Source organism: Nothoprocta perdicaria, unplaced genomic scaffold, assembly GCF_003342845.1.
Source record: "Nothoprocta perdicaria isolate Ctin4 unplaced genomic scaffold, notPer1 scaffold_18, whole genome shotgun sequence".
Classification (NCBI taxonomy): Eukaryota; Metazoa; Chordata; class Aves; order Tinamiformes; family Tinamidae; genus Nothoprocta; species Nothoprocta perdicaria.
In genome coordinates, this window is record NW_020454982.1 from 5,492,540 (window position 1) to 5,515,121 (window position 22,582).

The following is a 22,582-nucleotide window of genomic DNA, read 5'->3' on the forward strand; positions in this document are numbered from 1 at the left end:
GATGGCCCCGGCCCCGGGGAGAGCCCCGGCAGCGGCCCCGGCGACGAGCCGGCCGCCGAGCTGCTGGAGAAGGTGGGTGCGCGGCGCGGCCTGGCGGCCCGAGGGGCAGCGGGCTCGCCGGGCGGGGGGCGCCCCTGGGGGAGGCCGCGCTGGAGAGGGCTGGTGCCCGCTGGGGGCTGCCTCGGCACGGAGCCCGCGGCGGGGCCTGGCGCTGCCGGCCACTGGGGCACGTGTTAAGGGGGTGTCAGCAGGAAAAAATCCCTGCTCTCCTTTCTTGAAGCCCGTTTCTTCCCTTAACTACCCTGGCTGAACAGGTCGCTACTTCCTTACATTCAGACCAACCCTTCAAAGCCCAAAGACTTAGGGATGTGTGGATGCTGGAATGGGATGTGTTGAGAGCTCTCCAGAGAGGCTGGAGCTGGTTTACCACTGCTTCCCACTCTGTCCTGCAAATATTTGCCCTCTCTGTTACCCTCCCTCGATAAAGGAAGCTCCAGAACCTTCTGTGTTGTCAGTTCTGGTTTATAATTTCATTGTGTAGCAGTTCTTAATATTAAACCTTAATTTCCATGTTGCAAGGCACTGCTGTCTTGTGGACATGGAGAACAGTTGCTTCTTGCCTTCATGCAGATGTTATATGTTTCCCAAATGAAGACTCATATGTCTCTGCCTCTCTCTTTCTATTTCTTTTTTTTTTTTTTTTTCTTTAATTCTTCAGTCTTGCTTTATCAGTACTGTTTCTTTTGACTATCATGCTTGTTTGGTAGGATTTCCCCCTACTTGTGTGTGTATTTCCTTCTTTTTAGCAGCACCATCAAAAGTAGACAGGTCTTGCTAGTGTCGACCCCCCATCTAAGCACTGCTAACAGGTGGCACGAGGTTCATGCCATCAAGTAGTTCACATGTGCAGCACAGGTGAAGAATTAAAATATTTATGGAAGTTAAAAGCTCTTGATCCTATTCAGGAGTGATAAGGGGAGCTACAAGGCTAAAGGCCAATCAAAGCAGATCGCTTTCCTCTCACTCAATAAATCCTTCCAGCTTCACTTCCCCCTCCCAGATGTGCCTCACTTGTGTCCCCGCAGCTCCAGCACCCGAGTGCTGAGGTGCGGGAATTCGCCTGCGCCGGCATTTCCAAGCTCCTGCAGCAGAGACACCTCATCCCAGCCTTCCTGCACCGAGACGTCGTGCGGTGCCTGGGGCCCATGCTGCTGGACCACAGCCTGGCCGTTCGCGAGACGGCGGCGGGCGCTCTCCGGTGAGCGGCTCCCGGGATCGGCGCGGCGAGGAGCTGTCCTGGGCCTGGTAGGGAGAGCCTGGCTCTACTCTAGAGCTGGGATGAACCGCCAGGCTCCTGCGTGGTCCCTGCTGTGCCTGGGTGTGCTGAATCGCCGTACTGGGATCCACAGCAGGCATCCTCGCAGCAGCCCTTGTTACTGCCATTTTACCTGCTTGCAGCGAATGAGTTGTTTTCTGCCCTTCAGTTAGGAAAAACCTATCGCATGAAGCAATACAGAACCCTTGAATGCAGGTGGTGTAGTATTTTCTTTCCTCATAACATCACAGGGGCAACAGGTTAGTTAGGAACTGCAAGTAGCTTTCTGAGAAAACCTGTAAATATTTGACAGCACTGTTTTGAATTGCCATTCTGCATTCAGACCGACAGCTTACACTATATATACAAAATATATGCATTGTATGTACAAAAATATAATGTTAGCGAGTGTCTCATATATTTGTGTCTCAAATATTGTTTTACTCATTGAATAATAGCTGATAGAAGTCATGGTTTGGTTCAAATAAGTGGATGAGAAAATACTTCTTTCTTGGAAAGGTAGAAGACTAAAGGTACTGATCAAGCAGATACATTGTTTTTAAAATTGATCACAACTTTAAGAGAAAAAATAATACAGTTTTATTTTGTTTCAAAATATTTGTAGAAGGTATTTTATCTGATCCAAACTGTTTGATCTTTCCCAGAAATCTCAGTGCTTGTGGAGGATTTGAAGTCTGTGATGACATGGTGACAAAAGACATCATGACACCCCTTGTTGCTCTTCTGAAAGAGGTGTGTTTATTCTGATTTTAAAATTGGTCTAGTCATTGAATTACCCCATTCTCAAAAGCAGTTCATTTTTAATAGCTATTTGCAAGGTAAGAAGTTTAAAAGAACCTTTGGTGGATTGAGTAGTAATTCTTTACAGTTAGCAGTGTAAGTGTCATATGTCTTGAATACTAGCCAGCTGGATTCACAGAATACATCTCGGCATCATTATTATTAGGATTTACTAAGTGAACTTTACTGCTACAACTCTTACTGTGCAACTTTGTAAAGTAGTACAGAAATAATCATAGAGATTTCAAGCAAACACTTGTTTCTGCCTGCTGCATCTGTGATGATATCTGTTGCCTAGGATGTTTTTCAGTCAAAACAAGCCTATTCTGTCAATCTATATTCAGATTCAATGTTGTGTCATTTTTGTTCTGTGAGTATTTTTTCTTTCTATTTCTTTTACAGCTGGGTAGTTACTGCTATCGTAATAACCTGTGCTGAATTCATTGGTTCAGGTGTTGCAGTTCAGTTTAGGAACTGCATTGAGTTCAACTGAACTCAATGGAGTTCTGACCTCTTGCTTTTTGTGTGAGCAGTGTCGTTGTTCTCCATGTGGTTCTTTCCCATCATAAAATGCAGGTAGTGACATTGTTGTGAAGCGTAGCGGGATACATGACTAAGTCTGCGTGATTAGAAGTACTGAAAAATGCACAAAAAACTATACTAACAAGAAACAAGCAGCGTTTCAGATGCTAAACATATTTATTTAGCCAAAGGCAAAAAAGAAAGATTCGGAAGACAGTTGAATGCAGAGCAAGTGGTGTTAGAGGAAACATCACCAGAGAAAGAAATCAGTGATTCAGTTCTGTTGTGTTCACTTTCCTTAGAGAATAAGAAAATAGTCAGGTGGCTGCTATTAAACACTTAATAAGAGGTGTCTATAATTCCTCTATCCTGAAAGTTTTCAGGTTATCTTTTGTGTAGTACTGTTTGTTTTTGTTTTCTTCTTCACAACCCCAGTTTTTTTATTTGGTTGTAGTGTAGCGCTGGACTAGATGCTTATCAGCTCTCTCCGAAGAAATGCAAAGAAATGAACAAAAATTATGTTGAAGACATAGCCAATGAGGCTATTAACTTGCTGTGGAATGTGTGGTAAGTTATTTTTTAGAATAACTAAATTAAATTGCTCCTGAAAAGATTTTGTATGATGATTGAGGCTGAGGGAAATAGCTCCCCTTGTGGGGAAAGATCATTCAGTTGCTGGATCTCACTTCTGATCATGTTGCTCCTATGTGTGCTTTGCACAGTACGTGATGAGCCATCATCTGAGCTGAAATATATTTGTTATTTGCTATTGTAGATTACTTTTGTAAGTGAAGGATTTTAGAAGTGTGTAGAGTTGGTCATTTGTTTTAGGAGTGTGATGTTTTTATTTCCATTTGTTGTTCATCGTAAATTCTGATGCTGTTTTCTCAAAATGTTCTGTCAAAGTCTCATGGAAGACACTTGTACAGTTTGGGTTCTGTGGTCTTGCCTGTAGTTCCTGTAGATCCTTATTGCAATATGGGGGAAAGAAAAAAATAATTTCTCTGGGAATATGAGAAGTTCTTCACTGCTTCCTCCCTCCTGAGATCTTCCCAGAGTTTCAGCTAACTATCCTTTAATGACTTGGGCACTGATAAAAATCTACTTAATTTTCTGATAAAGAATATGAGTAGTTCCCTGAGTAATTTGCATTAGAAACATTGGGCAAACAAAGAGAAGTAGTAACGCTACTAATACAAATATAGCTATGAACATTGAAGTGATATAAGCTTGTATTAAAAGTTCTTAAACTTTATTTTCTTGCTGTTGATTTTGATTCAGTGTTGTCACAGTTCTATGTTGTTACATGCTTCGGTCCATGTAGAGTTTGTCTTGTACTAGACAGTATTTCAAAGGAGCTGCCTATATGTCTGCCCATATGGAATGGTTGTTGACTTGAGGCCCTTTTTCTAAATCTGTTTTCTTCATGACTAAAATCTAGAACAGTACAGAAACTGCTTGCTCAGCAGCCTTGCAGGATATGACATCTTATTGTAACTGTCTCAGCTATCCATTTTAGTGTTTATGCAGACATAAGTGCTTTGGAACAGAAACGTGGTCTTTAAGTGTGTTATAAATCACCTCTGTATTTTGAACTCCATGGCACTGATAGTGAACCATTGGCATCATTGCTAAGTTTGGCACTGGTAAAATTTAGACTGATGCTGAGCTATAATACTTTAAAAAAAGAAATTTTTTTTGAGGAGCTGTATAGCTAGCTAATCCATGCCTCAACTTTGTCTTTTATTTTTGTTGTAGATTAGAAAAAGGAAATAGCTGTAGAAGTTTGAAGAAATACAAATCCAACTATTTACCTAATTAAACGGTACATTTTGTATTGTTTCAGCAAGCATTTCTAAATGCCAGGTGACAGTAATCTTTTTTATATAGCAAATGAGCACTTAAGTTTGAGAGGCAACAACCCATTCTCTGTTATCAGTGGGTTTTGGATAAAGGCTGGTGCAGAGAGCCCTGGTCTGGCTGACAGCCCGAAACTTTGCTGCCCTGTGCACTCATGTTGCTCCGGCCTCTTGCATGAGCCTGTTTAGGCTCGTGGACTCCAAAACAAAGTGTGACGAGGTGGCTGACAGAAGCCAACCTAATTCAAAGGTTTCCAGGGTATTCCAACGTCTTCCCCACCTTAGGAAGTGTTCAGCGTCTCCTCAGTAATGAAGGAGAGCTCTGGGACTAACCATTTCTAATACTTAGGTGGGTTTTAAAAATGTAAATGCTAGAAATGCTGAGTACATGTTACTTAAAATTTTGTTACAGTGTTTTTTTTTTCTTGGGAAAAAGTGTTTTATTAATCTTTTTATGTGATAGTGAATGCAACAATACAGCAGTATCTATATTCAATAAAGAAGGGTGTCTGGAGGCTGTATTACATTATATGAAGAAATTTTCTACAAATGTGGATCTGGCTATTTCAGTAGGTAAGTAGTAAAAAACCTGAAGCTAAGGATCTAAAGTGTCTTTTTAATTTTTTTATTTGAAGGTAGCACATCCATTGAATAATGCACCTGTGTTAGTACTGCCTAAAGTTAACATAGAATACAACATTTAAAATTTCTTCTCTGAGCAGCAGATAATTCAGAAGCTGATATTTGTTGCCCTTTTTTTCAGTCCAAAGAGGAGTGACATATTTGTTGGTTATGTGGGAGGAAAAGTTTTGAGGGAGGAAAAAATGCATTGAGGGAGGCTGTTCTTCTGTTTTGCTTTGGTTTTTTTTTTTTTGTGGTGGTGGTTTTGATTTCTCTGTAATGAAGACTTTCTCTTGTAGAGAAAAGGACATGTTTAAAAAAAAAACAACTCCGTTCCTATGAACATATAGTAGTAGTATCGCTACTATTTGGTCTTACAGTAGTCTTGCTGTTATGTTATGAATTTAATATGCCTAGTCCCATGTCTGACATGGTGCTGACTTCACCTGTTTTACGTGCTGTTCTGCCAAAGGAGGCCTTTTAATGTAAAACACAATTTGTGGGGAGGGTGTCTGTCTTCTGCTGTGTGTGTCATATCATTACAGTACGCTGTTGTTTTTAGCTATTTCTTTTTCCTGTGTTTGTGTGTTATTACCTTAGCTTTCAGGAAGGTCAAGCTTTCTCTGTAGGAGAGTGAAAGCTACTATTTGGTTTGTTAATCATTGTATTTTTTTATTTGCTACAGCGAACTGCTTACAGGCAGTGACAGAGGATAATCCTGAACTTCTTTCTTCATTCAATTCCTCTGCACAACAAGTACTAGAAACTGTTCTGTTATGTCCGGAGAGCACAATGAAGCATGTTCTTCTGAGAACACTGATAGCAGGTACAACGTTTTAAGAGATTCAGTAGTTTGGTGATGGGTAGCACAGAGTTTTACCCTGCTATCATCTCGACACCTAGTTGTGATGCTACCCTAACACTAGCTGTAAGGTTGTTCATAAGGTTGTTTTCACTTGGAGTGAAAGATACTCCAAATATTTGAAACTAGTTTTAAAACTGTCTCAAATACCTGATTCTGAATTTAATACCTGCTTAACATGTGTGTGTAGTCTTCTTGTTTGTTTGCTTTTCTTAATATTTGTTTGGTTTTCACTGATAAAATGAATCAGTATTAAATAGTGTAGGAATAGTCTAGATCTTGTCAAGCAGAGGATTATTATCTCGGGTTCTCTACCTCTTTCTGCCTCCAATGATCAGCCAGGTTGAGCTTTGGTTCTAGAGTATAAGAAAGGTGTTTAACTTTGAGAATCCTTGAAAAGTGGTTATCTTATATGGGTTTGTTATCTGAAGTAAAGAACATCATTAGAATTGCCCCATAGGAATCTTCTGTGGTTGCTAACATCCTGGAATTTACTTGATCATGAAGTCTGCACAGAGCAGATAGATCAGCATATGAAATCCTGAGGAGAAAAAAAAATGTGAGCCTATAGAGAAAAGATTTGGTCATTTGTACTGAAATATAAGCACTGCGTAACTGAGCTTGCAGGGACTGTGCCCTTACAAAATAAATGGCTGTTACAGAACTGTGAATTTAATGTTTTGATAATTTTCATATTAAACTCTCATGTGTAGGTACTATCTGGAATATCAAGGACATCATTCCACCAGGCAGCCTGGCAAGCATGGTTAATGCAATCCTGAAGATTTTCTCAGAATCACTGGAAGTAGATGCTGGTGAAACAATTATCCGTATGAGTGAAGCTGAAAAAAACAGGTTAAAAGTTGCTCCAGAGACAGAAACTGAGGAAAACATGACTGATGTTATAGACAATTGTGTTTTGAATGAAGATAATGAAATGGAAGAAATACCAAAAAGAAAAGTCAGGCAGCAAAATGACGTTTCTGATCTGCTTCCAGTAAGTATAGCTGACCAGCTCTCAGAGAGGTTGATGCATCTGACTTGTTCTTAACTGAGTGTGAGCCAGAATAACTGACTAATAATGTTACCAATTTTTTTCCCACAAGTGGCTTCACTGTTTTAGCTAACACTTCAAAGCTGAACGTGGAGAGTTTCATCACAAATGGTTGAAATGTGAAGTTACACAACAGCGATGATAAGGAAATGTGCTTTTCTTGTACTCCTCTAGTGTAAAGTGTAGGCTTCTCTGACGCCTGCTTGTATAGCTAGCACAGGAAGTCCGTGATTGCTGCCTAAGGTAAATGAGATGTTTAATGGTTTTAAGTGTCAAGTTAAGTGTAGAGATCACAGAGAGCTTAGTAAATGTGCCCATTAAAAAGAAAAAAGAAAAAAAAATAACAGAAACAAGCAGAGGACTTCACATTTTGTTCATTCCTTTGCATTATGACATTAGTGCAGATACAATTTTTATATTTAAAAATCCTTCGCTGGTCCAGCTGAAGCATCAAATAGAAATAAAAATGACAACTTAGTGCTTCTTGGGAGGTGGTGGGGAGGGATGGTTTGGGATGGGATAGTATTTCCTAGTGACTGGGTTGTATTTTTTGTTGGCAGTTGAGCCAGCTACTTCAGTGCTCTGAAATGTGGTTTTCCAAAATCAAATTTTGTTCATCCTTTTTATTTATTTTTTTTCTTCTAGTCTGATAAGTGGGAGCTGAAAGAAGTGACAGCCTTACTGATGGCTCAGCAGACTGCTCTGGAGGTCATTGTTAACATGTGCTGCAGTGAAGGTCTGTAGAAATCTCTTATGGCTTGTGTTTCGTAGTCTTCTGTTTCTGAAATAAATGATGTTTAGTTCACTACCTGGTGATCTTAACCTTTGAGAGTGAATACGTATAGATTTCTGATCCCTAATGCCCTCATCTTTTGGAATATCACAATATTAATGCCAGTTGAAGTATGCATTTTTTTCCCCATTGAAATAATTTTATGTTACTTCAGTGTATATTTTCTGAGATATTACAAGTCCTGTATGAATTGTCGTAAGGTTTTAATTTGTGCCCGTGTTAAAGAACACACTTGTACAGAATAGAAATTTGATAAAATGTATTGTTACTGGTTCTTTTTGGAGGAGAGTTAGAGCACATTCCACCAGTTAATTTGATAGACGATGACTGAATTCTGTTGCAGGACTGAGGTGTTAGGTTTTTGAAACAGAGTTTGCTTTTCTTGTTTGGGATTTAGTTTTGATACTAAAAGAGTTGCAGAAGGAGGAGAAGAGGTAGTTTTACATGCAGCTCTTGACAACAGGGTAGATTTGGCCTGATTGGATTTCCACCTTTACAAGTTTTCTTGAAGGAAGAAGAAAAGCTGTTTTGGGATGAGTTTAGGAAAAGGATATCATATCTTCTATCAAGTCTGATACTTGGTTTTGATAGCTTTTCTTCAAATCATCAGGATAAATGGTTTTTGAACTCTGCTTAAAAGCAAAACAAACCAAACCCACTGAACCTGGAAGTTTTAATTAGTGCCTGAGCCTGATGCAGAAGTAATTGTTTAGGGGAGAAATTTGTAAGTAGATCTTTCAGGTTCTAATAGTAAAACCTCAGTAATATCCAGATGTTCCCAGTGGTGATTTTCTCTTACAGCACGAGGAAGTTCTGCACCTCGCATTGCATAACTGCATTTCTCATCTAATGAGCTGTAATTCATAAGCTTTTCCCTTTAATTAGAAAATCTCTTGTGGATAGGCTGCATATTCTATTATTCACACAGTGTAATATAACATTGATTGTGTGGTATTTCACTACTACACTCATTTGTGGGCAGACTGAAATCGAGTCTGTAGAAGTTAAGAGGAATCTGGAGGCAGCAGTTCATTTAATTTTTGAGTTCTGTGAGGATTTTGGCTGTTACTGCCATTCGCTTTAGCCACTATGCTGCATTCATAGGAGCACTCTGCTTGCCACAGAACTAAGGGAAATAAGTAGACTGGTGAGAAAAGTGTTTGGCTGCATCCTGGATGGCACTTGGACAGAGAAGCGGAGATCCTGCCCTGTTAACAGCGACGTGGGAAGGAGGTTGGGAGACCCCAGTGTTGCTGTCCTATTCATAGGCCATAGGTGACCAGCAATAGTTAAGATGGATTTGCCACTGAAAAAGCTCCCATATTTTCATCTGATATGAAATAAATCTAATTTTAGGTATAGGCTAATGTTCTAGAGCCTGGTTTTAGTTCTGTCCTGTGTCTTTCCACTCAATGCAAACTGTGATTTAGCTGCTGTTCTCTTGTTGAGTTGAATTGCAAGTTAATGTCATTTTATTTAATTTTCAAAGAAGACTTTTTTTTATTTGCTTTGTAAAGATGCAAATGGATTTTTTTTTTTTTTTTTTTTAGAAGAGGCAAAATATAGAACGAAGCGGAGGAGAGTCTGCTTTTTTCGTGCTTGTTGTGACAATGGAGCAGGACCTTGGGTGGCAGTGCATAAAACAGAACTGTTTGCTCTTGCAGAGGCTATTAACACCTAAGGATCATAGTTGCAAAATGAACTGGATATTATAAGCAAAAAGAGTTGCTCAAGTGATCAAGCAGCCACAGCTTAATGAGTTGATATGTGGCAGATCACAAAGTCAACAGCCTTTAAATCTATTCTTCTCCTTTAAATATATTCTAAAGCTATTGCATAGTTCTAGTGAGATGCGTGATGTGTTCATTTATAACTGATTATATTTTAAGTTAATATATTTTGCTTTGCTACAGAAGTGTGTGGCTGTTGCAGTACAGTTACTACAGTAACTGGATCATATATGAATGCTTGTTGGCAGACAAAATTAGATGGGGGTGGCTAGAAGATTTTTTTTCTCTCTCTTCGTCACAGTAGTTAAATATCCTGACCTGTTTACAGGGGCAGAACTTTCATGTGCCAATGAAGAAGATCATTCCAACATGTAGACTTAGGACTTGTGTACTCACCGATTTTGTTCCAGTTAAAATGTAACCCGGAATTAAACAACTTTAGATAAATCAGTGTCAACCCTGTGGACATCGATATATCAGCTTAAACATAAATGACCAACTTAGCTTGTGCAGTAGCTGTGCCAGTATCACCTTAACTGTCCTCCAAAGGCTGGAGCTCTACACACTTGCCCTTGCAGATCCACCTGTTGCCTTAGCAAAAACCAAGTACTAATTGTAATAAAACAATTTAAACAAAAATGATACAATATTTATAACTGCAACCTAATAGCACTTGATTTTGTGGGGCTTTATTGGAGCAGTAGACCAGAATGACTTAAACCAATAGCTGGTGCCTAGTTTAGTTCAGATGAGGGGTACCTGTTGCATGAGAGCTCTTCTCTTTAATAGTCTGTACTTTGTTCTCAGATCCCTCTGACGACAAATGGGAGGAACTCTCCAGCAGCGATGAAAGTGATTTGTTTATGGAAAATTCATACAATGAGGGCAGTGGGCTGCTAATGTCACCTCTCTGCCTCTCTGATGAGGTTAACTCAGCGTTCCTGAACTACCTCATTCCAAAGAAGGTCTGTCGGATCTAGAATATAATCTTTCCTTTGTGCAAGATTTGCAGGGCAAACAAGTTATCATAATTCATCTGGAGAGAGCTTTTAAAAATCACTTCAATGTTTTTAAATCTTTTTTCCTTGAGGTAACAACACAATGACACAACTTGATTTGACCAAGTTGTTTCTTCATATAAGTTAGAAGACTCTTGTGTTTTGTAAGCCCAATATGTTTTTATTTGGCTTTATAAAAACTATAAAGGCTCTTTTTTTATTTGGCCGTGAAAAGGGTTAAGTGCAAAAGAAAGGGAACACCTAGTAGAAGAATAGCTGCCAAATGTCTGTGCTAGCTAAGTGAGCTGGAGGTAGTGTATGTGAGCCACAGTAGTCAGCACTGAAAGCGTGTGTTCCTCTTTTTCCCTGTCTGTATGTAATTTGTGAAGTACAATGTTTGACACTGTCAAGAACTTAAATTCTTGTTTCAGAATTGTTTTGTTGATTTTCACTTGGACTTGTAAAGGTTCGATTCCTTTGAACTAGTTATTGCCCTGGTTCAGCCGTGTGATAGGACTCTGAGCAAAAATGTGAAGATGTGAAAGGAATGCCCTTCAGGGGCTTGTGTTTGCCAACGAGCCGCGTACGCTTCCTCCCAAACTCTTTGGGCTGTGCAGCTGACTGAGCATTCTATAGCAGACTATCTAAAAGTTCTAAAAAATGAATAGGAGAGACTTATAAAATTAGCTTTTGTTCTGTAGAGTTGGATGCTTAAAATACGCTGTGCTAAACTTGGTCTGTAATTGCATTGTATATTAGCATTTGAGGAAGTTTATGGCATTTTCAGTAGGTGAGACTTCTGCTATGTGAAGAACTTTTAAAAAATCATATATAAAATAAGTAGTTTGGGATATCTGTTACTGAAATAAATTTCTAGCTTTCCCTCTGTGCTTTCAGGCTTGTTTTTGAAGTGCAGAACTTTATTGCTAAAACTTATTTTTTCTTTTTTTTCCCCTCATAGATTCTTGAAAAAACTGCTTTTCCAAACAGTGTCGCTCTAGACATCTGTATGCACAATCCGTCTTGGAAACCATTAATTAAAAAGTAAGAATTTTATCGTCTCTCTCACTATTTTTCACATATATTCAGTTATTACAGAATTCTTGGAAGGATTATCCATCTTCATATTACTTTAAAGATTGGGATAATGCAGACCTGATAAGTGAATTTTGTTTTTTCAGTGAAGAAATGCAAATATTTGTGAAAACGGCATGACGGATCACAGTTGTAATTCAGGACCCCTTTTTGCTTGTCAGCCCTCCTTTACGAGGGGATCTAAGCGCGTTCCTGTTTGTTTCAGGCTGAACACGGTGCAGTGCAGAGCTCTGACCTGTCTTCACAGCATTTTATTAGTGTCAGATGTGGATTGTCTCGGAGGAGCTTCAGCACTCCAGTCGCTTGCAGAGCATCTCTCACAGCTGGTCTTTTCCAAAATGGGTAAGCTGTTTAGTAAAGAGGGTTTGCTGGTCTGTATCATAAGGATATAAATGACTGCATATTGTTAAGTGGTTTTAATGCCATTTCATTAGTTGTATACGCTTGGCCTTCAGAACAAGGGTACTGAATGCTGGAAACATGCTGACGAAACAGCGTATCCTGATGTAATCTGTTTATCCAAGCAAGCATGCTCCTCATGCAAGGATGTGCTTTACATCTGTGTGTGCAAACAGAAAGCTAATGGATAAACCCTGCCTTGCTGTGAGATCAGAACTGTTTTGCTTGATATAATATTTGTGAAAATAGCTGTTTTTCATCAATCAACAATTTTATCTTGAAGACATTGACGCATTTACCTTTCAAATGTGGTGACTAATCTAAACAACTACCTGAAATGAAGCAGTCTTTTATCCAGCAATATTTTATGTCACTTTTTCTTAAAATCTTAGGAAAATAAAAAAAATGGTTGCTGTAAAAATCCTTTTTTTTAAAAAAAGTGTACCAACCGTGTCACCAGGACATGCATTATTCATGTGGTTGTATTGCCTTATTGAAAATATATTTTTAATAAGTGTGCAAAATTCTTAAGCTTCTTATCAGACTTCCTGCTGTGCTGTTGATTTGACTTGAATTTAGAAGGCAATAAATTGGATAACTTTCATTTTTTTCTAAAAGTGACACTGTTTTGGAATATCAAATATCCTGGTGGATGCTATAATGCTTCCTGTGTGCATCCTCTGTAATTCCTCCAAGATACATTACTTCATAGAAGTATTGTGATGTTTTCCCCACAGTACCAATCCTAGTGAACAATCTAGTCCAGCTGGGCAGCAGGTAATTTAGGCAACTACCTTCAGTCATCTCGTACATCAGATTAGTGTCATTCCTGTAGTACTGTTGGATGGTTTACCCTTTGGTCTGTGTGTTACATTAGAGAAGTTGGTACTGATACTTAAAAAAAAAAAAAAAGTACCTGATTTCAGGTTGCTGATCTGGTTCTCTAGTGGGCTGCTTCATCTAAAACTATTCTACTAATGCATTTTGCTTTAAGGTCAGTTATATGGCACATTTCTACCAAAGCAAAATCAAATGAAAATCAGCACGTATATTTCTACAGGCTGGAAAAACAAGAAAAATTATATCATAAGTCAAATTTGTTGAAATCTTGTATGTGCGTTACTTATTTCCAGTCTCTTAGGAGCTTGAGAAGTGGAGATTTCTTCCATTCTTCCAAATGTCTTCATTTGTAGCTACAAATGTGGTGCGTATAGCTCTTACTCACGGTAGTTCAGCATGGCATTAATAGATGCTTGAAAATGCACTGGATGCAAAACACACTCTTTTCTCAAAAAGTCCTATCAAAAGCAGGTGATCTATCCGTGGGAACATTATGACTAAGAAAGCATATTTCATGAAAGCATAGTGCTTGAAAAACTAAAATGCAGGAAATGAAAATAAATATGAAGATATATATGTGGGGAAGCGTATGTAAAATACTTGCCTGTCTCGTGCTTGAAGAATAAGATTAAAAGGACCTATATGTTATACTTAGTAATAATCAGAACGTTCTTCCGTGAAACTTGAAAAGAGGCCAGATGAAGAGAGATAATAAATTAATTTAATGGCTTGCTTCCTTGTTTTCCTAACATTTAATCTTTTTATTTATTTATTAATAGTTAAATGCTATTTAACAGAAACTGCTAGATAGACCAGATGAGATACCAAAACGTGGTTAAAAGGAATTCTGTGGCTTACTGGGAAAATGAGACATAAAGACCTACATGCTTAGATAGAAAAACCGATGTGCATTAAATTATCGAGGATTTCTGTTTCAGGAATAGTCTAGAAAATGAGAACAAAATGCAGCATAGTTAGTATTGATGAATAGCCATTTGTCACTACGTGAGAATAATGCACTCTCTGAATTGTACGTTTCTGAAAGGTTATTGAACCATAGGAAAATAAATTCTGTACGCGAACTGGAAACAGCTCTCAGTTCTGGGAGCCTAAAAAAGGCCGCTTGCAAGACATAGGGAGTTGTGTATCCAGTAGCTACTGTAGTTTTTTCAGTTACAGTATTGTGGCCAGCGTGTGATACCTGGTTTTTAAGCTTCTGTTTGGACTGGGATGATTTGTACCGTACGTTAGGTCACATAAGTGTCTTAATCAGGAAACTGAGGAAATATTAAATAGCCACGATCTAATCTCCAGGCACAATAAATACTGAATTCAAAAAATCACTATGTACAACCTTACAAAGACCAGTGTCTGAAAATGTAGCTTTTCCTATTTGTGGTAGTACCTGGAGGAATAATTGGGGGATTAAGGCATTCCTATTTCTTTGCTTGTTATATTGTTCATCTTCCTGTTTAACTTTTGGCTTTGGGTGCAATTCTTTGACAGAATTCCCTAAAGACACAGAATTCCTGGAAGCCATAACCAGTGCTTTGAGGGCTCTCTTACAAACAATGGCATCAAAGAACATCTCCCAGGTAAAATACATGCAAGCTCATATATTCTGGTAGATTGAAATTCACGTCAAATTATGCTGGAAAGTTTATGAAACAAAGCTGTTTAAATGAGGAGCTAGAATCCCATAATTCTGAACACTGAAAGTACAGATTAAACAGTGTTCAACCTCTGTTTTTCCAGTGAATCTACCAGCACCAGTTTATGTTATAGCTAATCTCCAAAATGTGAACAAGTGAAAGGTATTCTGAAAGCAAAATAATAATATTCACCATGTAGCATCTTTGAGATGGGTATAATGAGAATAACGAGAAGACTTTTTTTTTTGGTACTAAATCAGTGTCCATTTTTATTTTTTTATTATTTGCTGTTGACATGCATTTGAAGCTGTGTGTTCTTCTAGAATCTTTGTCGAACATATGTTAGTGAGCTAAATAAGAGAATGAAGCATAGTAGTTTGTTATACAAGATGTAACGATAGATGGTCTGCTGCTTCTTTTTGACTTTAAAATGTAAAAATGAGTTTTTATGCTGCACACAGTGAACTGGAAATAGCTATTGAGCTAGGTAAATTTGTGAAAACACATATGGGCTTGAAACTCTTTCCCCTGGTTGTATGGTTATCGGTCCTGTCCGGGAGGAAGGGCTTCAGACGTTGAAAGGGAGAGTTGAACTGTTTTCTTGCTCATTAGACTGCGCCTCTGTTACAAGTCTGCCAGTTTTCTCCTGTAGAAGCAAATAATGCAAATGTCTTAGAAGCTTCCCTGGCCGTGTCACTGTGTGTGTTTTCTCCCTTGCTGAACAGTGTATGACTCCTGCACAGCTAATCGCTTTATGTGAAGCTGGGATTCACAGCAGCAACTCCAGTGTTAGAGTGAACGTCGTCAGCATCCTTGGAATTTCGGGCAGTGTCCTGGCCAAATCAGAAAATACAGCCGAAACATTAAAGGTGAAAAAACAAACTTTTCAACTCTGAAACTGCCTCTTTTTTTCTCTTTTTCCCCTCATTTTTTATAAGCACTATTGAAAATCAATTTTTGTTTTTTATTTCAGATGATTGGAAAATTTCTTCTTGAGGTTGCTATGAAAGAATCTTCTCTTGTCGTAGCAGGGGAAGCACTGGATGCACTTTTTGATGTGTTTGCAGATGGTAAAGAAGCAGAAAAGGCAGCAGTACAGATTAAGTTGCTCCCAGCATTGAAAGAATTTCAACCAGTATTCAAAATGAGGGTAAGCATCAAATGCAGCTAGCTCAGAGTTTCAACACTCAACGTGGGTTAAGTCTTGAGATCAGGGCTGCTAAGAGATAATTAAGCAGGAATACCTGGATCTAAAAAAAATGGTGAAAATTTGTGAAAGTGTTGAAATTCCTGTTCTGTTTTAGAAGAAAGCAGATACACTTACTTTGCAGTTCATATCACCATTTTAAGGTTACAATGTAACGTCTTCATTCCATCATCAGCATTATTGATGTCTAAATCTCAGTATTTTTCTGAAACCTTTGCAAAGTGAATTCTTTAGATGTCTCTGGAGGAGGACCAAGTACGGCTAATTCAGAGGGAAAGGGAAAGGAAGAAGTCCCTTCTGAAGTTAAATCGACAGCTTTCGTTTTTAGCTTGCTGTAGTTATGGCAGTTTTGTTCTGTTCCTGGTTAATTAAAATACATCACATATTCCATGTTTTCTAAACTGTAATTTTAAATATGTTTGTGACTTAAGCAGCCTTTAATGCATTGTTTCTTTTAGTCAGATGACGCCTGTGGACTAGCTTCCATAGTCCTGAGTTCAAGCACTGTATATTTCAAATACATTAATTGCATGCTACAATTGTTTAATTGTTATATAAGGTGGATCTTTTATTAAAATAGATACAGAAAAGAAATGTATGCTTCAAACTTATGGGGGAAGTAGGATGCTAGTAGTATTATGGCCAGATATAGACACAGATGCTGTTTTATAATAACTTGCCTTATAGAGCATATTGCTAATCTCGAATCAGCATATAGGCATGTGAACATGTTGTTTTGAGCTCTTGAGCAGTAAGTATCATGGCTTGCTAGGGGGCATATACACCATTGTTATAAACTTAAATGACCTAACAGAGGAGGAGGGAAAAAAAAGAAGAAAAAACCACACTTCTATATTAGTGAAGTATATGTTTTGGATTTACAGATGCGAAAAGAAAGCAAAGGAGAATACAGTGCAGATCAGCTCTGTGTTCTTGACAACGTGAAGATGAATTTGAGAAGATTCATTGCATATCAGGAGACATTAGTGAAAAATCCAACTTGAAACATCAAGGAACTTTAAGGTTTCCTTTATTGAATAATGTTTTCAAAAATATAACCATTTTGGCTTCTAAAATTTGTTGAGCAGAGCAGTTTTGCTTTCATGTTAATACTTTTGTTTTTGTTTTACATTCAGTATTTTTATACTTCTGGGTGGATGCAATATGAAAGTGTCAGCATAAAAGAAAAATAGCATTACTGTGAGATTACGTTAGCTGTGGTATGAATGTGGTCTTGCAGTCCTGAGATGTTGTAAATAGCACTATCAACGTTAAGAAATCTTCGACTATCCTGGCAGAAAATTATCATTACATGAAAAAATAATTTAAGAGATGTCCTCAGTTATGTGCCTGATCACAAAAACGTAAAAACAAATCAAATCCCTCTCAGATATTTTTTGGGAAGTCATCAGTGGCAGAACACTCATATTTGCTATTTGTTTTTACCCGTTTCTGAATTGCACGGGCATGTTTCCCAAGAAAAGTATATGACAAGTGGGTAGATTACTATCAGCACTTGGATCTATAGCTTCTCAACATTTATCGAAGAGAAAATAGTCTTGGATTCATTTGTGATAAATATAGTTGGTTAAGCTTCTACCGTGGAAATGAGTTTAGGAGGATCCTATTCAGACATAATGGCTTTTATTATATTTTGATTGGTAATTCAGAAAATCAAGTATACTAGTTTACCTTCTTCCTTGTAGCTCTACATGAGGATAAGTGTGGATTCAGGGAAGTAGTGAACCTAATAAAGATATTTTTATACTGAGTTATTATCTGAAATAGTTTTATAATTACTTAAAGTATCTTTGCAATATTTGTGATAGAGACATTTAAAATGTAAAACTAGCTATTTTTCAAAGAAATATCACTGATTCGTGAGGATTATATGTACTGCATATTTTTCAAGTTTCACTTTTTTATGAACAAAGTATTGTATCAAGTACCGTTTTTTAAACAAAAAAAGGAAAAAGTGGAAGAAACTGAAGTGGAACAAAAAAAATAAGCTGTATTTCAGTGAGGGAAAAATTAACTCATTTATGATTTCCACTGTGTTCTTTCCCTTTGAAATCCATGCAGTGGGGTGCACATCCCAAAGTGTTTTCTTGTGACTCCTGAAATGGAACTTCTTATTTTCCCTCCACCATTAATTGATGCAGGAGCAAAGGGAGTAAATTTTGCTCACAGTATTACTATACTACTAGCTGCAAAAACCTAACTTTGGTTTGTTAGACTTCAGTCTGCTTTAGACTAGAAAGCAGGCTTTAGACTGGCTTACTTGCAAATGACTAATTTTGTGAAACTCTGACCTTTTTGGACAAATGGAAGCGGGGGAAGTGAAAAATGAATTAAAATAACTGCACTGGCAGGGGAGAGAAAAAAAAATCCCTGTTCTTGCTGTTGCTTTTCAGAAGTTAGATTAAATGTATGATGTGCTGCCTGCCAACCAAATGAGCGCGGGAGCGAGTGTCAGGGACCATGGGACTTCCAGGCTGTTGAGTCTGGGCACAGAAAGTACAGGAGAAGTGAGGAAAATGTAGTGATTTAAAGGTTATCCTGGGATGCAGAAGGGTAAACACAGAAGAAGGTCAGTGTATAACTGCTGAGGAAAGAGTAGTTATGGTGTGAGACCGTACAGTGTGTGGATCTTAATTCCAATGTTAGAAATACTGGCCATATCCTGAGGACAGAACGGTATTGAAAAGGAGCTAAAAAGAGCAGGGCTCTCTTCAGAGCCCAGTGAGGTTGTGTGGGTCTTGACCAGTCCAAGTTCGAGCATATCCCAAGGATGGAAATTCAACAGCCTCTCTGGACAACCTTTTCCAGGGCCTGACTGCCCTCACTGTGAATATCTCTTCCCTTAAACCTCGCTGGAATTCACCTTGCGAGATCTACCTCTCCTCCTTTGAATGGAAGGAGAATCTGGCCACATTTTATAACCTCCCATCAGGTAGTTGGTTGAAAACAGCGATTATATTCCCTTTTCGTGGTGTGTGGCAAACCTGGCCCTTCAGGCCGTGCCGCGTGCTCCAGCGCTCTGCCAGGGCTGGGGGCCGTGCGCTCGTGTGCCCTGTCCCGGGGGCTGCAGCTCCGGGCCCTGGGTGCTAAAGAGGGGGCTCTAATCCCTGCTCCTGGCACTGGCCTTGCCTCCTCTGCGGGGCCGCTCTTTGCTCGTGCACGCAGCAGCCTGTCCTGTTTCGCTGGGTTATTCCGGCCCAAGTGCAACGCACGGGTGTTCTGTAGCAGGTATGGCAGTGGAATCTGCTTCCTGGGGACTGTTAGAGTGATAATGTGTGTGTTATTCTGTTGTTGAGCTTTTATTTAGGTCACTAATGCCAAATGTTTCATCTTGAAATAAAATCTTAAATTTGCAGATAAATATATGTAAGATGAGGCCTCTACTAAGCCTGCTTTTTTTTTTGTTGTTTTTTTTTGTTTGTTTGTTTAATATGATCTATGCCCTCTCCCCCTCTTTTTTTTTTTTTTTCCCCCTCCAGACTTCCAGGTTCCATTTAGAACCTAAACCACTCCAGCAGTAAGAATTTTCTTTTATTTCTGTATACAATAATCAACTGAGTATCTTTTTTAAAAAAAATCTTCCTTTTTATCATAGAAAGATGAATGTATAGTACTACAAACCATATGTCCTGCAGAAGTAAATGACTTAATGTGTAAATACTTGTTTCTGTCTCTGGTACACGTGCCATTTCTAACTTGTAGCTAAAAGAGTAACGAGGACATACGGTGGCATTTTTGTTTTTTGTGAACGTGTAATAAAACTTGAATCACCTTTTTCCTAACTTCACCCTTGGAGCACTTTGCTGGACCTTTTCCATGGGCACAGGTGGAGACAGGTGAACTGGTGGCTCTGGCTCACTGGGTGCTGCTGCTTTTCCTTTGGGTTTGGTTTGGGGGGTTGGTTTGGTTTTTTGCTTTGCTTTGCTTTTTCCTGCCTTATACTACTTAATCAGTAATATTAATGAAATTTGCATATGATTTCTTTATATCCTATCACATGCAAGTTTTTTAGCAGTTTGCTTCGCTAGTGGTGCATGGCAAAATTGGGGCCCTGAACTTCCTTTGGGATTTCTGAGATATTACAGTTATTTAGCCAATTGCATATATCAGGGTCGTCTTTTGTTGTTTTGTTCGGTTGAATGAAGAAAATTTCATATGGTCTCATATGGCACCTGCCTTGTATCAGGTTTGCATGGTGAGTGAGTGAATACGAGATCGTAATTCTGTAGGTTAATTTAGAGAGTATGTTCTGCTCATACAAGATGAGATGTGAGACAGTAGAAGTGTGCAAGATGAGGCTAGCAATGTGAGACAATTTTTCCATACATATACATCTCTTTATGTCACAGTCTGACTCTTAAATTGTAAGATAAGGACTGCAGAAATTGTAACACAGCTGGGAAAATGATGCCAGCAGAAAATAAGATGGTGTGTGGCAAAAATGAAATGTTTGAAAGACTCTTTTTGGCACTGACTTATTTAAGTAGATTTACGGTGTGTGGGAGATGAATAATGTGAAGACAAGATTTTTGACAGCCTATAAAGAGAAAGCCAGATCTTGGAGATCCTCTGGGGGTGGGAGAAGTTGGAGTGATCTAGACAGTGATTAGTCTGTGGTATAAATAAGTAGATCCTATATGTGCAAGTATGCATCATCAATTCATTTCATCACTGGTATCAGAACAGGTATCAAACTCTATTTTTTTTTTATTTGTTTCTCTCATCTCCCAAAACATCATTGACTGAGGAGGTGGGGGGGAAGTAGAGAAAGAGGAGAAAAAAAATCTTTTAAAAACCTACATTGTTGCTTTATCAGTATCTCTGTCTGACATGAAGCACAACAGAATCTTTCTCTGGATCAAGATTTTATGCCATAATATGGGTTTTTTTGAGTGGATTCATGACATTAGGTAAGGAGCTTAAGGACAGATGGGCTCTCCGCTTCCCCACCTTTTCAGAAGCGGTAGGATAGGCAGCAGTCGCTGCTTCTTGCCACCTGCAAAGTGTTCAGTCACAGACTGTAGATATGGAGCTGTCACTGCTACGCCTCTTGTCTTTACTCCCTGTGAAAAGGAACAAGTGGATGTCATCCCTTGACACTCAAAGCATGTAGTTAATACTGTCCCTGTTTGAGACTTGTGGTGTGCTGGGTTTCTTTCCAACATGGCCTTTTTAAGACTCTGTTCCCTTAGACAAACAAGAATCTCTTAAACTACAACTTGCCTTGTTTTTACTTTTGTATTTTGAGGGGAGAAACAATGTTAAAAAAGCACAGCAGAATCACAAAGCACAAACTGCCCTCTGAGAACACATCAATTTAGAAACAGTTTGAGCTTAAGTATTGTAAATTAAATGTATATCTTGTGGAATATTAACATATAATAATCAACTGAAAAAGCACATAAACTCAGCTTCTTTTTCTTTAATTTTCAGTGAAAACATTCTCAGAGGAGTGGTTAGAGACATCTAGTCTTACAATTTCTGCTGCGAATTAAAATCCAGGCAATGTTAGTGGTAACCAAAATCACGTAATGTTTTTCTGGCACCCTTGACATGGCTTATGTTCCAACAACAGTTTACACTGGTCTTACTTTTAAGATACGTACCATTGCTAAGAAGAAGAAGGTAAAAATAAAAACTCAAATTACAAAGGGGCAGGGAAGTTTTTCCACACAGACTGAAACGTGGTGCTTCTGTGTGAAGCTTGTACTGAGTGTGTTGTTTTGCTTTGTCTACTAATAAATTAAAATGTTAACTTTCGTACCTTTTCATGAAAAATAGCGTACATTGAGATCACTTTGGAACAATTTCACTATAACTCTCTACTGCTATGCTGTGTTTTCTTTGCGTTCTGACACATTAATTTTCTTGAACTTTTAAGGAAAAGTGCATTGGCCTCTCCACCCTCTTTGGAGAGAGAAGGGCACTTCCCGAATTTAAGTGCAAGAATGGCTGACTTGGCTAGAAAAATACTTGTTTCTAAATAACCTGAGTTTGTAATTATGACAAAATTTTAAAAAATCACTTTTATCACTTTTTTTCTTTTGCTATGTCTATGCTGTAGCCCCTACTCTAACACCGTCATGGTGCTGTGCTGTGCAGGGTTGTCCTGGCTTGAGCTGGGGCCAAGGGCTGCTGTTGAGCACCCCTGTGAAGGAGTCAAGCTCCGTCCTAGGGGAAAATGTGCCAGCCTCCATGCCCTGAGTGCAGAACAAGTCAGGCAGCACTTGGAGTTGGCAGAATTAATTTAATTTTCCAAACTTTTTTTATGGTATTATTTCTCTATGGATAAATTTTAAGTCTTATTTTTTCAGAGTTAGGCTTCTGCTTCCCTTTTCTGTATTTTTATTACAAAAGGAAACCTTTGTGTTATTATTTTAACAGGCCTATGTTCTTTTTCTGGTACTCTGAAAGGCAGCAACAGAAGCAGATGAGCAGGGGCCAGCCCGCCCTGGTTTTCCCCTGTCAAGCCCAACTCTTTCCCTGTAGCGTGGATGGCGACGCAAGGCGCAGAGCCTCCTGTCTGGGCAGGGACGGCTCTGGCCCCTTCCAAGGCCAGCCTGGGTCCCATGGGGTGACAGGGAGCCAGCAGGGCCCATCTGGACAGCAGGGCCTGGGTGCCGCGCAGCCAAGGGGCCGTTGGAGGCTGCAGCGGGGCGGTACCGAGAGGGGCTGTGGCTGGGGCTTGTGCCCCTAAGGCTGCTGTGCGCTGCCCCGCGGCGGGCTGGGGCCGCCGGGCCTCGCCGCCACCTTCCAGCACCTTCCTCGCGCGCCGCCGCAGCGGCCGCGCCGCGTGCGCCCCCCCCTCGGCCC

The 22,582-nt window shown here is 39.2% G+C and overlaps 1 protein-coding gene across 1 annotated transcript; it reads left to right on the top strand.

Moving 5' to 3' along the window:
* The first annotated feature begins 3,149 nt into the window (after positions 1-3,149).
* HEATR3 (HEAT repeat containing 3) lies at positions 3,150-19,020 on the top strand. The gene is made up of 13 exons (XM_026036471.1): positions 3,150-3,205; positions 4,397-4,463; positions 4,961-5,070; positions 5,804-5,944; positions 6,694-6,977; positions 7,680-7,770; positions 10,365-10,522; positions 11,517-11,599; positions 11,856-11,992; positions 14,396-14,484; positions 15,267-15,410; positions 15,515-15,691; positions 16,633-19,020. Exons 3-13 carry the CDS (start codon positions 5,028-5,030, stop codon positions 16,750-16,752), a joined length of 1,467 nt encoding a protein of 488 aa, XP_025892256.1. The 5' UTR covers positions 3,150-3,205; positions 4,397-4,463; positions 4,961-5,027; the 3' UTR covers positions 16,753-19,020.
* Positions 19,021-22,582: the final 3,562 nt, after the last annotated feature.